General features: G+C 32.9%; 4 protein-coding genes across 8 annotated transcripts; 2 read left to right on the top strand and 2 right to left on the bottom strand.

Moving 5' to 3' along the window:
- The first annotated feature begins 158 nt into the window (after positions 1–158).
- Positions 159–4,633, top strand: LOC105276711. Of its 2 annotated transcripts, XM_011334551.3 has the most exons (9): positions 160–309; positions 921–1,109; positions 1,420–1,622; positions 1,708–1,981; positions 2,180–2,302; positions 2,768–2,929; positions 3,036–3,230; positions 3,370–3,563; positions 3,662–4,633. In XM_011334551.3, exons 3-9 carry the CDS (start codon positions 1,432–1,434, stop codon positions 3,825–3,827), a joined length of 1,305 nt encoding a protein of 434 aa, XP_011332853.2. In that variant the 5' UTR covers positions 160–309; positions 921–1,109; positions 1,420–1,431; the 3' UTR covers positions 3,828–4,633. The 2 variants fall into 2 exon arrangements, with proteins under 2 accessions (XP_011332854.2, XP_011332853.2); XM_011334552.3 differs by lacking the exon at positions 2,768–2,929 and having other exon boundaries at positions 159–309.
- A 2,598-nt stretch (positions 4,634–7,231) lies between these two features.
- Positions 7,232–9,401, top strand: LOC105276708 (GPN-loop GTPase 1). 3 transcript variants are annotated; one of them, XM_026970273.1, is made up of 6 exons: positions 7,233–7,472; positions 7,565–7,751; positions 7,888–8,252; positions 8,368–8,600; positions 8,692–9,044; positions 9,265–9,401. In XM_026970273.1, exons 2-5 carry the CDS (start codon positions 7,595–7,597, stop codon positions 9,029–9,031), a joined length of 1,095 nt encoding a protein of 364 aa, XP_026826074.1. In that variant the 5' UTR covers positions 7,233–7,472; positions 7,565–7,594; the 3' UTR covers positions 9,032–9,044; positions 9,265–9,401. The 3 variants fall into 3 exon arrangements, with proteins under 3 accessions (XP_026826075.1, XP_026826074.1, XP_026826072.1); XM_026970274.1 differs by lacking the exon at positions 9,265–9,401 and having other exon boundaries at positions 7,232–7,475; positions 8,692–9,082; XM_026970271.1 differs by lacking the exon at positions 9,265–9,401 and having other exon boundaries at positions 8,692–9,087.
- A 53-nt stretch (positions 9,402–9,454) lies between these two features.
- LOC105276709 (heat shock factor protein 2) lies at positions 9,455–11,063 on the bottom strand. The gene is made up of 3 exons (XM_011334547.3): positions 10,340–11,063; positions 10,079–10,199; positions 9,455–9,723 (listed from the first exon to the last, which is right to left on the bottom strand). The coding sequence occupies exons 1-3, from the start codon at positions 10,823–10,825 to the stop codon at positions 9,674–9,676; spliced, it is 657 nt and encodes a 218-aa protein (XP_011332849.1). The 5' UTR covers positions 10,826–11,063; the 3' UTR covers positions 9,455–9,673.
- A 132-nt stretch (positions 11,064–11,195) lies between these two features.
- On the bottom strand, positions 11,196–13,202 carry LOC105276710 (cyclin-Q). 2 transcript variants are annotated; one of them, XM_011334550.3, is made up of 6 exons: positions 13,015–13,202; positions 12,655–12,788; positions 12,464–12,561; positions 12,170–12,388; positions 11,589–11,819; positions 11,196–11,466 (listed from the first exon to the last, which is right to left on the bottom strand). In XM_011334550.3, exons 1-6 carry the CDS (start codon positions 13,113–13,115, stop codon positions 11,371–11,373), a joined length of 879 nt encoding a protein of 292 aa, XP_011332852.1. In that variant the 5' UTR covers positions 13,116–13,202; the 3' UTR covers positions 11,196–11,370. The 2 variants fall into 2 exon arrangements, with proteins under 2 accessions (XP_011332852.1, XP_011332851.1); XM_011334549.3 differs by having other exon boundaries at positions 12,979–13,202.
- Positions 13,203–13,546: the final 344 nt, after the last annotated feature.

A 13,546-nucleotide genomic window follows, 5' to 3' on the forward strand; every position in this document is an offset into this window, starting at 1 on the left:
TGCGGAATTCTGGTTTTACCCTAAGCGACGCGAACCAATCAGAAATCGTTCACCCGTTGTCTCTAGGCCGTCACCAGTCGCTATGGGCCGAACATGGGCGGTCTATATATTTATACGTCTGTGCTTACTGACTTCTTGCTGAGAGACATGCGCACTTTATTTCGTTGTTCGCAAAATTAGATTAGTTGTATATAGTGTGACATCAGTGTGATATAGCTTGGTGGCACGAATTGGTTAGAAAAATTTAGCTACTGTTGTTTATCTTTAATAGTCCTTTGTCGATAATTGAATGCAGTGAGGATTACAAAAGTGAGCAAATTTGATTAAAAAATCTATAGCCTGGTCAATAACTAGTAAATAAATATCTGATTGTTTTTATGACTTTCATGACATTTTATGATACACAATCAATCCCAACTAGTAAAATTATAATAGTAAAGCAAACAGCCGTGTCATTTTCGTTGACAAACAAGTTAGTATATATTTAATAGTGCAACGTATGTAAGCAGTGTGATAAAAGTATTGTGTATTATAAAATGTTAGTATACGTTTTATTAGTTTTTCGTAAACTATTTAAAATTAATATTGATGGTAAAACGTTTGATGTTAAATATATATATTTGTATGTCCATTTTGGAAGTTTAATGAAACAAATATAGATGTGTACCTAGTTTAATGATTGTTTCCACAATAAATATTATTTATCAGGTACTTCATATCTGTTACGTGCGCGTTTAAGATTATTCTACATAATAAGAACTTTCAAGCAAGAAAATAAGTAGATGCTTTGTTATCTAATTAAGCACAATGCATAGGTGTTTGATGAAATATTTTAATTTTTGACACAGTCGTTATTTTATGCTAGCATACTGATTATTACTGGTTGTATCTTTGACCATAATGTTTACTTAAAATCTTAGAAAAGAATAGAAAAAAGGCTGCAGATGAAGTGTTCTAAACACGGCAGCAACTATATTTGGTAATACACGAGTAAACATGTGGCAAAGGAAAGGATAAAGCGTCGCTGGTATCCTTTTCTGATATTTACTATTAGCTGCCTCCATATCTACTTCCATATCAACATTGGCTAGAACTTTACCAGACACCTTGTAAGTATGCATAAGCCCATATGTGGAGAAGCATACTCATAGGAACAAATACAGTTTTTAATTACAATATTCTCTCTCTCTCTCTCTCTCTCTCTCTGCATGCATGTGTCTATTTTATTACTTTTACGATCAATGACACAACATGCTACATATTATATTTTTAATGAAAATTCCTTATGTGCTATTATCTAGCATTATGAGTATAAAGAGAAAATTTATCTATCTCTAGTCGAACATAAAACAATTTTATATATTTTGCTTATTACCACTAAAAATGTTTGATTCCTTTCTTTTTTATATGTCGTTACAGGTGCAAAACAAGATGAAAATAAAGCGTAATAAGTCTCTTTCTCCCGAACCATCCAGCAGTAGAGATATAAAACGTGCAAAACTTGAGGAAGTTACATATTCAAATGGAGTAATAGTATCTCCAAACATCCTTGAATTTTCAGATGATGTTTTACTCAATATATTAAAGTATTTATATCCGCAAGATCTTATGGCAGTAAGCTTGTGAGTCATACACATATTTATATATTAATTTTTTTATAATATATAATATTTTTTCTTTGGGCTACATAATTTATTTCGATTGTAGATGTTGCCGGAGATTTGCACAACTGACGCAAGACAGAACCCTATGGAAAAGAGTAGATTTCCGAACAAAGCCTATACTTCCAGATGACTTAAATAAATATATAAAATTCCTGCAACCAATGACAATGAGCTTAGCACTGCGTGGCAAGTTACTTTCTGACGAAACCTCGGTTCTCACAGAGCATTTCTTTAATAATTTCTTTAATAATGTGAGATCATTGTGCAATCAACTTAAGGAATTGATTATCGAAGAATATTACATTAATGGGAATAAGGTATGTTTTATAAAACATTAACCATCATATTTAGATTTTTATATGATAACTTAAATTTATAATTATAACTTATTGATAAGTAGATAGTATGCTAACTATATACATCTGTGATTAATTTAAAGATTTTTCTCTCTGTGTTTTCTTTTTTTGTGGCCTTTGCAAAACAGTATTTTATCTGGTATAATTAATTTTTTACAGATTCAGATAACAGATTTTCCATGCACTATTGAAAAGCTTTCACTAGAAGGTTGCAAAATGGATTACATGCAGAGTAATAAGTCCTACTTTTTTAAAATGGATCTCCACATGCCTAATCTGACTGTAAGTTAAATTTTTAATAGATAGGAATTTTTTAATAATAATATTTTACATTACTTTTCTACTTTATTTCCTCTTAATTTGTTTTTTTTTCTATTCTATTAATTTATCTGTTGCTTTATATTTTATCATACACATTGGCTAGTTTACATTTCTATTGGATATGATGTGCATTTCTTAATTTTATTTAGAGTATATTTGTTTCTGAATAAATCCTTGTTTTATATCTACTTTTTTTGGAATAAATTACATACTGCTAATAATAATTAAAAAACTTATCTTGGAAAATAATGAATATAACATATATATGTAAATATACATATAAAATGTGTATATGAATATATACACTATAATACATTACTATATTTGTTTTTCGTTTATTTGTCTTTCTATTAATATGATTTGCATGTGCTAATAATTATTAAATATTGCTAATTAGTTTTTTAAACACTTAATCTATTTTTTTAGTGTTTAATTTTGAGCAAGTGTGACTGGTTCACACCACATTCCTTATTGGTTATTAGTAAAATACCAAACCTGAAAGAACTTAGGTTGAATTCATGTCACCGCCTGGGCGAATGCGTTGCATATGCTAGTCTGGCAACTAGATTTGGCTTTAAAACATTAGAGGTATTAAGTTTCCTACATATATTCTTTATATTATATTTATTACTATTTTTATATCTTTTTAGCCTTTTTGGAGAAAGTATTCTGAAATGTTTTTTTAAATCTTTAGATTTTGGATTTACGAGATACTTCACTCGGGGATAGCGAAGTTGGTTGCTTTAGTAGTACTAAAACTTTAACACATCTCTATCTGGAGTGTCCTTCAACATGCAGCAATGATGAATCATCTGAGGTGATACAACAGCAACAACGACAACGGCAGGCTTTGCGATTACCTATTTTAGAAGATAACAATCTAGCACAGGTACTTATAAAAATTGAATTTTTAAACGACTTATTTATTATATCAACAAGGAGTAATTTTTCAAATTTATAATTTACACACGCGAGCCCGCACACACTGAACGAAAGGAACACAATAAGAATATATTATCTCTGTTTAGTTTTTAGTCGAAGATGGATTTCCTTTGGAAAATTATGGATTCCAACGATGTTTAGTATCGGACAGGGCAATTTGCGCACTTGGAAGCGATACTTGCGACAGAAAAGTAATAAATAGTTCTCCGCAGGGAATGATAATAGTACAAGAAGATAGGCGAATATCTAACAAACCAAATCTTAAAACATTAGTTGTGAGGTCAGTTTCAAGCTAAAAAGAAATATAAAAAAATGTTTAAGTATTTGAAAGTATAAAAGAAGTAAAATAAAACAAATATCTCTTTCTCTTCGTTTCAGAAATTATCCACGTGTAACGAATTCCAGCCTTATCCATTTGGCTCTGAATGCATCAAGATTGGAATATTTAGATGTAACTGGTACTTCCGTAACGAGAGAGGGAGTTGTAGCATTTAAATCACAAAAAGCCAATGTTAAAATTGTCTCATCGTTTGACGAAATATAATTAAGGTCATGTTATTCAAATTAGGAATTAATGACTATTTATTAATATTTTTATTAAAAATTATTAACACTTTTGTATATGTGGATATGTGTGTCAAGTTTTTGATGAATTTCTCTGTAGTTAATTCAACTTATTTTCAAGAATTTTCTATAATTTTGGTTTGTTATTACACTAGAACTTTATTACACGTTTAGTAAAAGTTAAACTAAGTGATAAAGATCCGCTCTTTTATGTTACTATTCAGTGGTTCATGTAATTTATCTTTTTTATGTTTCTTTTTATGAATATCCTATGTTAAAACTAAATGAGCAAATGGAATCTTGGTCGACGCAGTTATCGGCACGGACTTTCCGGTCACTCCAATATATACAAATTAAAATGTCGGACATGTATGTTTCTCGATCCTATTTTCGATTATTCTCACTAGATAATTAATATAAAACAATAAGAGTTCGACTCTTTTATCATCACGATAATTATTATTAGTAATCACTGAGGAAGATTCAAAATAAGATCAAAACATTCGATTTTATAAAGATAGATATAATAAGTCATAGAAGTAACCGCATCAACTAAGGTTCTTGCGCATTTATCTTTAACGTTATAACGTGTTTATTTATAATCTTTAATTAGAAATATTTTATGACTCTGAGTATAGCCGAATTATATCGGGGGATATCATACGTAATATCGTTATCGTATATATCATGTATATCATATATATCCTCTGTAGAATTGTCGTTAGTTGAATATCTTGTTACCTATGATTTAATATTTACAAATATTATATAAGTTTTATTATTGTGTTGCTATTGCGTTTTTATCTATTTCCAGTATTATCTGTATACTATACTTTCATTATTTCTTTTAATCTTTCTTTCTTAATATTTTCTTATATTTGTTATATATCAAGAATTAGATAATTTTGTTTTTGTATACACACACATATACACCCACGCGCACGCGCGGGATTAATAAATAAGTGAATATAGATATAAATATACATATATGATCAAATTACTAATACCTTATTAATATTTTAATTTAGGCACAATTAATAAAGAAGCTTAGGTATATTTAAGCATTTATTTAAGGATATGAATGCATACATATCCTTAAAATGTATGTTTGTTGCTATCTATCTATCTATCTATCTATTTATATATAAATATATGTATGTATGTATATCTGTGAGCACGTGCATACTTGTGTGCGTGCATACATGGATAAGAGGATACATGTATGTGCTACCTTATGTATAGATAAGAATATATAACCAGTATTTAAATCAGTTTTTTAGAAAGTACAGAAACAGAATATATTAAGTACATTATTATATAAGTGATTATTATATACATATTATTATTGCATGAAAATTGTTCATATTCATAAATCAAAATTTTTGTGGAATGATGCTTCATACTTTTACAACCTCATATCTCTATATTTTCGATATTTAAAACTTGAAATACAAAGTAACTGTGTATAGCCAAAATACCTGAGAATACCTGATATCAATTTATATTTTATCTAATGAGTTATTATTTCTTGCACACAAATTTATTTACATTCAACAAAAATCAATTGCGTGATTTGTGTCTATAATATACTAAAGATGTGCAGGATATAAACATGTATATAGAACATAAAATTTGTTTTTGAAACAAACTAAATAAAATTATCTACAATAATAACTTGCGATAATTCGAATAAAAGTTACAGAAATAACGCTTACATAAAGTGTATAATAATATGTGTGTGGCGCGTATATTCCTTGAAACTTAACCAATCAGACATGTTAACCACCAGTGCGACGCATGCGCGAGATTTCTGTTTGGAGCCATGCATGATCTATTGCGTCGAGGTTAGCATATAGGCCGCGACACAGCTTCTGCATACGCATATGCATAAGGAATTTGATTGGTCCATAAGCACACATAACCACGTGCATAAGAAAATGGACCAATTACGCTAAATAATCCAAAGGAGGGTTGAAGGCGATCTTGTTCCAACCGGAACAATTTAAAAAAAAAATGGACCAATCAAATTCCTTATGCATATGCGTTACGCGCATAGACATAGTAAGAATAGACCGAGCGTGAAGCGCAAAACGTGAAGCACAGCTAGAAAAGGACGGAAAGTAGGTGGAGGATCTCTTTCTCTCTCTGTCGCGTCTTCCCCACTCTCCGCTCTTACCCCCACTCTTCTTTCCTTAGAGAGAGAGAGAGAGAACAATGCTTCGCCTGCTTTCTCTCTTTTTCTACCTGTGATTCACTGCCAAGTTGAGAACACGCTCGGTCTATTCTTACTATGTCTATGGTTATGCGTTATGCAAAAGTCTGTGTTGCGGCCTTAAGGCCTGTGTCCACGATCCAAGAACTTTGTCAAAGTTCTAGTTCCGAGAAATGTGTAGCCAATGAACTTACAGTTTTTACGTAAAAGCTGCATGTTGATTGGCTACACATTTCTCGGACCTAGAACTTTGACCAAGAACTTGGGTCGTGGACACAAGGCTTTATAGATGCTGTGCTGACAACACTGAGTGGGATAACTTTGCATGTTCCGAATCGATATTCAAAGATAATTTGGATAAATGGAAGAAACTAATGTTGCTTCTTCGGTCACTACACCTACAATCGAAGATGAGAGGAAAATACAGTGGCGTAGCCAGACCTACGTTTTGGGGGGGGGCTAAAAAATATTGCAAGTGTGTCGGCTCTTAATCTTCGCGGTCCTTATATCCTCAGCCGCGGGAAGTTTTAATTACGAGTAACGATTCCGCGAATTCGCCCTCTATCGTTGTTTTGTGGTGTTATCTCGCGTATCGAGGATGTTTGTGATTAAGGGGAAGCTGGAGTTGCTAGTAAACTATTTTTTCACTATAGCGATGGTAATTGCAGTTTCGAAAATTCTCTTTATTGCTTGTGCAGAATAAAAAATCCTTTTCCACAAATGAAGTATAGATAGAAAGAAAGTCCGCTCTACAGGACTTTATATTCAAAATGGAAAAAAGTTAAAAACTTGCATTTGTCTTTTCTAACTTTTTTCCATTTTGAATATAAAGTCCTGTAGAGCGGACTTTCTTTCTATCTATACTTCATTTGTGGAAAAGGATGTTTTATTCTGCACAAGCAATAAAGAGAATTTTCGAAACTGCAATTACCATCGCTATAGTGAAAAAATAGTTCACTAGCAACCCCAGCTTCCCCTTAAAGGCCTAACACACAAAATTCCGTAAGACGTAACGTAAGGATTCGACCAATCGCGTTGCTCGATTCGGCCGTTCGTAACCGTAACGTAAGGATTCGAGCAACGCGATTGGTCGAATCCTTACGTCACGTCTTACTGAATTTTGCTGCGAAGGCCCTTACGCCTCGCTTCGCATAGTGGTCGACTGGCTGCCGGTTGTTAGGCGCCGAGTCGCCAGTGTCGCCACGCGCTCCAATGGAGTGACTTCATTCGCTTTAAGATAAAAAGTGAAGAGTTTCACTCTTGAGAGTCTGAACTGCTTCTAACGTGATTGCGGGCAAATTTATTAAATCTACCTTTTTCAATTCTCGTCTACGTCTTACGCCGGGCCTCTCCGGGACCTGGGGCTTTTTCAAATCTTCCGACATTTTCGCAGCGTTGTTCAATTTCAAATCGGTGGTATATTTTGTGTAATCTAACCATAAATGGCCGCTGATGTGGCTTGCGTTTTATACATGTCTAACCGTATTATACGTTTTTATACGTAGGAATTGTAGAAAAGTGCTCGCAGCGCCAAAATGCCCAACCCTGCATGTATTATTGTGCTTGGAATGGCTGGTGCTGGAAAAACGTCATTTGTTTCCAAGCTTATTTCCAAATTACAAAATACAGGAAAACCATACGTCATTAATTTAGATCCTGCTTGCAAAGAGACTCCATATTCTGCTAATATTGGTATTATAATTTGACACATTGATTATATCATTTAACAAATGATAAGAATTGTTTACTGCATATATATATATATATATATATATATATAATAGCGCATAAAGTATATTTTTTTATAGAAAGCAATGTTTTCTTTCAGATATAAGGGATACTGTAAATTACAAAGAAGTAATGAAACAATATAATTTAGGTCCAAATGGCAGCATAGTTACAAGTTTAAATCTCTTTACCACAAAATTTGGGCAGGTCATCGAACTTATTAGAAAAGCTAGTAAAGAACATAGTTATGTGATTTTTGACACACCGGGTCAAATTGAAGTCTTTACATGGTCGGCCAGTGGCTCCATTATAACTGAAGCATTAGCATCCGAATTTCCTACTATCATTATATACACCGTGGATACTGTGAGAAGCGTCAGTCCTGCTACGTTCATGTCTAACATGCTCTATGCTTGCTCTATACTATATAAAACTAAATTGCCATTTATTATAGTCATGAATAAGGTAATTATATTTGCCTTAATATACAGTCTACATTATGTAAAAACACATGTTGGTTTTACATACTTCAAAAATAATGTGATATTGAACATTGATGTACCATCAATATTTATTTTAGATCGATGTCGTAGAACATAATTATGCAATTGAGTGGATGCACGATTTTATGGCTTTTCAAGATGCACTTGAGAATATGGAGAACGATTACACTTATAGCCTAATATGCAGCATGTCACTTGCACTCGATGAATTTTACAGTCATCTGAAGTGTTGTGGCGTTTCTTCGGTAACTGGTGACGGATTTGATGAGTGTTTAAAGCTAGTAGAAACTGCTGTAGACGAGTATGAAAGGTATAGGCTGTCACATCAATTGACTATGTTACTGCATTTCGATATTATGTTGATTCGATATTGTATAACAATATTTACTTTGGTCTCCAAGGAGTTACAAGCATAATTGGGAAAGAGTAAGGATGGAGAAAGAAGCTCAGCGAGAGAAATTAGCAAAGGAACAATTAGAGAAGGCTAGTAAGGAAACAATGGGAGAACTCGTATCTTTCACGACAACGGCTGACAATCCTAGAATCCCAGATATTTATCTGAAACACGCGTGCAATGAGTCAAGTGAAGACGAAGAGGGAGAAGAAAATGATCCTAAGGAAGATAATGAGGAAAAGGAGGCAGACTCGTTTAGAACTTTCTTCGAGAAACATAAAATGGAGAAAAATAGACAGAGCAACAATTTAAAAGAGTCTGGACATAATACAAATAAAACTGATTAATAACCAGTTTTATGTAATTCTTTTTATATAATAAATTATTTTTTAAAATCATGCATCTCTTGACAAATATTGTAATAATAAAATTACATTAATATTTTTTTATCTTCATAAATCTCTTTGCATAAAAGATAATTATTTACAGTTAATATTTACAATCTGATTTAGCTTTGAATTTGTATGTACAGCAACAATATTGATAAAGTTTATGCTATATAGATAATATCTAATTACAGACAATGATGGTGATTCCTTGGTTGACGAATAATTTGTTTCTGTTGAATGCAATCAAGTAAACTTTGGCACAAAAATCGAATCAAACTTTTCGACTGATCCAGTATTATGACTGTTATAATAAACTGATATAAATTTATAAGTAATTTATAACCTAGCGTATAAAAAATGTGACATGAGGAAACCAATATATTTTTCATTGTAGATAAATATATTTTTTATTGTAGGTAATGTAAACATTGAAAGAACATCGCGACAAATAATTCTGTATTGATTTAGTAAATTTGTTAAATGTTGGAATGCAGACAATATTTATCTATTGCAGTAATATTTCAAAATGATGAAACTGTTTTGTGCTCACATAATGCATCGGTTTTCAAAGGAGAAATGTCGAATACCTCTCATTTTACTTTATAACAATTTTGCGATACCGTTGAACTCAATATCGTACATTTCTACAACTGAAATATGTGATTAGTTACGTTCACGATAAATATAACATGCAGATCAAATCTGTTTTTAATAAATTTATAAATTTTTAGGTATTACTTTAAATATTTTAATGCAATATATTTATAATGTTTTAACATGCAGATAATATTGCATATATATAAATATAATTAAAATTATTTCTAGTTTTTCTTAAAAAAGAAATAATACAAAAAAGTAATTGAATATTAACATTGAATAAAGATATCTTGTTTTTCTTAATATAAATTTTATATTAATATGATGAAAACAAAGAAACTTTTTCATGAATATAATATAGCGGAATTAATAATTAACGAAATTAATTTTAAAATAGCATCATCATACCTGTATTGTGAGGATATCTGTTTATTCTTTTTGAAACGTTATTCTTTGTTACAATCGATTCTTTTTCATGCTCACGTCGATATTCTTGAGTAATTTGCTCCAACGTTTTAGTCAAAGCTAACTGTGGAGAATTTTATAACAATTATATTATTATAGTTGTATAATAAAGCGCACACGCATATGCACGCACGCATACACAAATGTAAATGGGGATTTTAAATTTTTTGGCTATTCCTTCTCTTTCTCTCTCTAATTCAATACCTGACATTGTTTCAGACGAGATAAACAATTTGTCTTCAATCGTAAATTGTTAACATTTCTTGCAGTGTTATAATGCGGACATTTAGTTTTTCCACCGGTCTTTCGGCACACTTTGGACAAGTCAATCCGATCGATGCGAAAATTGTCATGTAGGAATTCGTGTACGTATGGATCGCAGCTGTTGCAGACTGGATCACGACTGCGAGAGGTCACCTTACGGAAACCGTAAAGATTCAGCTGCCTGATGAAGCTTGCAAGATTATTCGTCTTGAAGATGGGTCGTTGCGCGTCCAAGTATTCTGCCTGGAATTTCCTGTAGTCGAGCAGTATCGTGTCACCGTACACCCCCCACCGTATTGCCTCGGTTTCGCACTCGTTCACTATTTTCCAGAGCTTTTCGGGAAACCGCATCGACTGTAGTACACTGTCTTCGTACATTGTCACTCGTCGCTGTTTTATGGAAATGCAAGAAACAAGATCGCACATCAAGAATCGAGAAATGTTTCGAACATCGTGCTTGTCGTATCTCTCGTCTAGCTTTTCTCACGTTAACAAAGTTTCTTTCGAAACAAAGGACCGTCGTATCACAGCAACAATAATTATGACAGTTTAGAATAAAGATTTAAATCGAGATTTGGAAATTAGGAATTAAAAGGTTAAAAACAATCATTGAAATCGAGAATTAGATCAAGAAAAGATTTATGATTTATAAGGAAATCGCATGAGATGTAAATCATCGATCTCAGTGAAATTTTGTGAACAGATAAAGATGGTTTAGAAACATTGACCATAAAGTTTCATGCCCAGGCACTGAAAAATGTTCAAGATCTTTAAGGATCAGCTCTATCTCGGTTAATTTGTTTTATTCTTTATTTTAATTTATTTTTTTCCACTTATGGTTAAAAATTACACTCCAAAACACATCTTCATTGATGACAGTCAATGTAGCCTAGTAGTACAATTCACAAAAAATAGTACAATTAAAAATCTTCCACAATCTTATTATTGCGATAGGTGCAAATACACGACAATCAGTTATCTCGCGTTTCAGGTTCTTCGTCGTACGAGGCCATGATTTTCTCCATAATTTCCCACAATTTTTCTCTCGTCAGGTCCTTGCAGAAAACCTGTTTTACGGCAAATCATTCATTAAAATAGCCCAAGATATTATTATTGGTATCAGCTTAATATTAATTATTATTTATTATTAAATATTATTAACATAGAAATACACCCGTCGTATACCTACATTGAACCATGGCTGTTGGTCACACTCGTCCATCAAAGGTACAACTACACCATAAATTTGCAACGCCAAGTTGATACAAGCTATGGCTATTAAATTTGGTGGATAATCGAGAATAGCTGGGGAATGGTGAAAATCTTGTAGTAACGCCATGCTGGTTTTGGCTACTGGATACTTGGACCACTCCTCCTCACCGAACCAAGCTTGTAAAGATCGTAAGTAATGAAGCAAATACTGCAACAAAATTTACTGCATTACCTATTCATCTTATGCACGTCAATAACAATTAACTCTTAAAGTAGGCGCTTGGGGTCGGAGCAAGACTTTAAATAATTTCTCAGTACAGGAAAATGTTTATTTTATTGTTAACTTAAAAGGAATTTGGTTTTTGTTAAAGTAATAAACTTTAATTGTCAAACTGCATTTTTTGTTTTTGAATACCTCTTAGTTTATTCTAATAAATTTCAAAAAAGAGAATGGCGTCACTGACGACCCCACGCACCCACTTGTGATTTTGCCAGTGCGCCTACTTAAAGATTATTAATCCATAATTATACCTAAAATAATAATCTACAATTCTTTACCTTATGTGGATGCACAGGCACAACCTGAAACTTAAGCATTCTCATGATCAACAGTTCCGCTTGGACAATTCCATCCCTCATACTCCAATATTGATCCCCAAGATCTAACGGCTGAGATCCTCTGTGAAGCGTGTTGTAGGATACGTTCATGATGTCTCTTATTTTCAGTGTGTCGTCTTTTACTTTACTGGCCAAGTAAAGACAGGTTGCTGCTATCAGCTAAAAGCAAAACGGAACTCGTTATATTCGTCGACGATCATAGTATCAATCACAGTCAATATCATTTATTCTTACGTAATTGTCGTATCCTTGTGGCGTCGCTTCATTCATAAATCTGTGATATAACGTCGCAGCGGTTGCTATTGTTAATGGATGAGCTTCTAATTTCAAGCCTGTAATCAAAACGATCGTTTAATAAGATTTCGGTTTATGAACGTAATAAATATTTACAGATAGTCCATAGAAATATATCATCGTAGACATACCGCACTCGAAGATAAATCGTGAAGCTGCGAAAGTGTCATTAGATTTGGTATAATCGATTGTAATGCTTTTCTGTAGCGTGTTTCTCTTTTCCCGTTGCATTGCAAGAACGTCAATTACATCTTTCATCTTAGAACTGGAAAGAGATAATTCGTGCACGATCATTAATAAGGGATGTATAACAAAATCTGTTGGTGTAATTAACAAGAAGATTATAATAATCAAATAAAGTTGAAAATTATTGTAGCGTAAAGAGAAAAGAGAGAGACAGACAGACAGACAGAGATGCATTAAATTTTAATTCAAAATATAAGCCGGCATATAACCTTGTTGTAGAATCGTCCAATGTAAACTCATTGTACCTGAGAGTCTCGGTGCCACTTGGTTCCGAGGGATTCATGTCGGACTCACGTATTTTACAAAAGATATCTTTGCATAAAAAATCGTAACAGGTCTTATACATACAAGAAATTCTGTCACTCGCTCGCGGGCACAACTTCGCGCAATGTATACCACCGTGAAAGATAGAGGGACAAACAAGTAGAGATTTCTTGCATGTACGTACACAGCGCAAGCGCCTAGCAGACACTTTTTAGGCCCGTATCAAACGTTGCATTCACACGACAGTATGGGATATACAGTAGGGACAAGCACCCGTTTTCGAGTCAGCCGCGCAACTTGCTTGCGCATCCCAAGCGGCCATGTTCTTGGGCGGCTTCCAATCCCGTTCAAAGTAAAGAACGCACATTATCCCCGTAACTGTGGTCACATATATCGGGTTGGCCAAAAAGTAATTGCGTTTTTTTTTATATAAATAAAAGGCGAATTTTTCATGGGAAACAAAAACTTTATTAAACAATATATTGTCCATTTTGTTTGATTATCTTTTGCCAT

The sequence above is a fragment of the Ooceraea biroi genome, chromosome 6 (assembly GCF_003672135.1).
Source record: "Ooceraea biroi isolate clonal line C1 chromosome 6, Obir_v5.4, whole genome shotgun sequence".
Classification (NCBI taxonomy): Eukaryota; Metazoa; Arthropoda; class Insecta; order Hymenoptera; family Formicidae; genus Ooceraea; species Ooceraea biroi.

Excerpts from the sequence above, each read along its gene's own strand:
- LOC105276711 (XM_011334551.3), top strand. The coding sequence starts at position 1,432 with ATGAAAATAAAGCGTAATAAGTCTCTTTCTCCCGAACCATCCAGCAGT. Across the intron at positions 1,623-1,707 it reads GATCTTATGGCAGTAAGCTT|ATGTTGCCGGAGATTTGCAC; the intron begins GTGAGTCATACA and ends TTTCGATTGTAG. Across the intron at positions 2,303-2,767 it reads TCCACATGCCTAATCTGACT|TGTTTAATTTTGAGCAAGTG; the intron begins GTAAGTTAAATT and ends CTATTTTTTTAG.
- LOC105276708 (XM_026970274.1), top strand. The coding sequence starts at position 7,595 with ATGCCCAACCCTGCATGTATTATTGTGCTTGGAATGGCTGGTGCTGGA. Across the intron at positions 8,253-8,367 it reads TTATTATAGTCATGAATAAG|ATCGATGTCGTAGAACATAA; the intron begins GTAATTATATTT and ends TATTTATTTTAG. Across the intron at positions 8,601-8,691 it reads GCTGTAGACGAGTATGAAAG|GAGTTACAAGCATAATTGGG; the intron begins GTATAGGCTGTC and ends TTGGTCTCCAAG.
- LOC105276709 (XM_011334547.3), bottom strand. The coding sequence starts at position 10,825 with ATGTGCGATCTTGTTTCTTGCATTTCCATAAAACAGCGACGAGTGACA. Across the intron at positions 10,200-10,339 it reads CTCGTCTGAAACAATGTCAG|TTAGCTTTGACTAAAACGTT; the intron begins GTATTGAATTAG and ends AATTCTCCACAG. Across the intron at positions 9,724-10,078 it reads CAGATATCCTCACAATACAG|TTGTAGAAATGTACGATATT; the intron begins GTATGATGATGC and ends CACATATTTCAG.
- LOC105276710 (XM_011334549.3), bottom strand. The coding sequence starts at position 13,115 with ATGTATAAGACCTGTTACGATTTTTTATGCAAAGATATCTTTTGTAAA. Across the intron at positions 12,389-12,463 it reads CACAAGGATACGACAATTAC|CTGATAGCAGCAACCTGTCT; the intron begins GTAAGAATAAAT and ends TTTTGCTTTTAG. Across the intron at positions 11,820-12,169 it reads TGCCTGTGCATCCACATAAG|TATTTGCTTCATTACTTACG; the intron begins GTAAAGAATTGT and ends ATTTTGTTGCAG.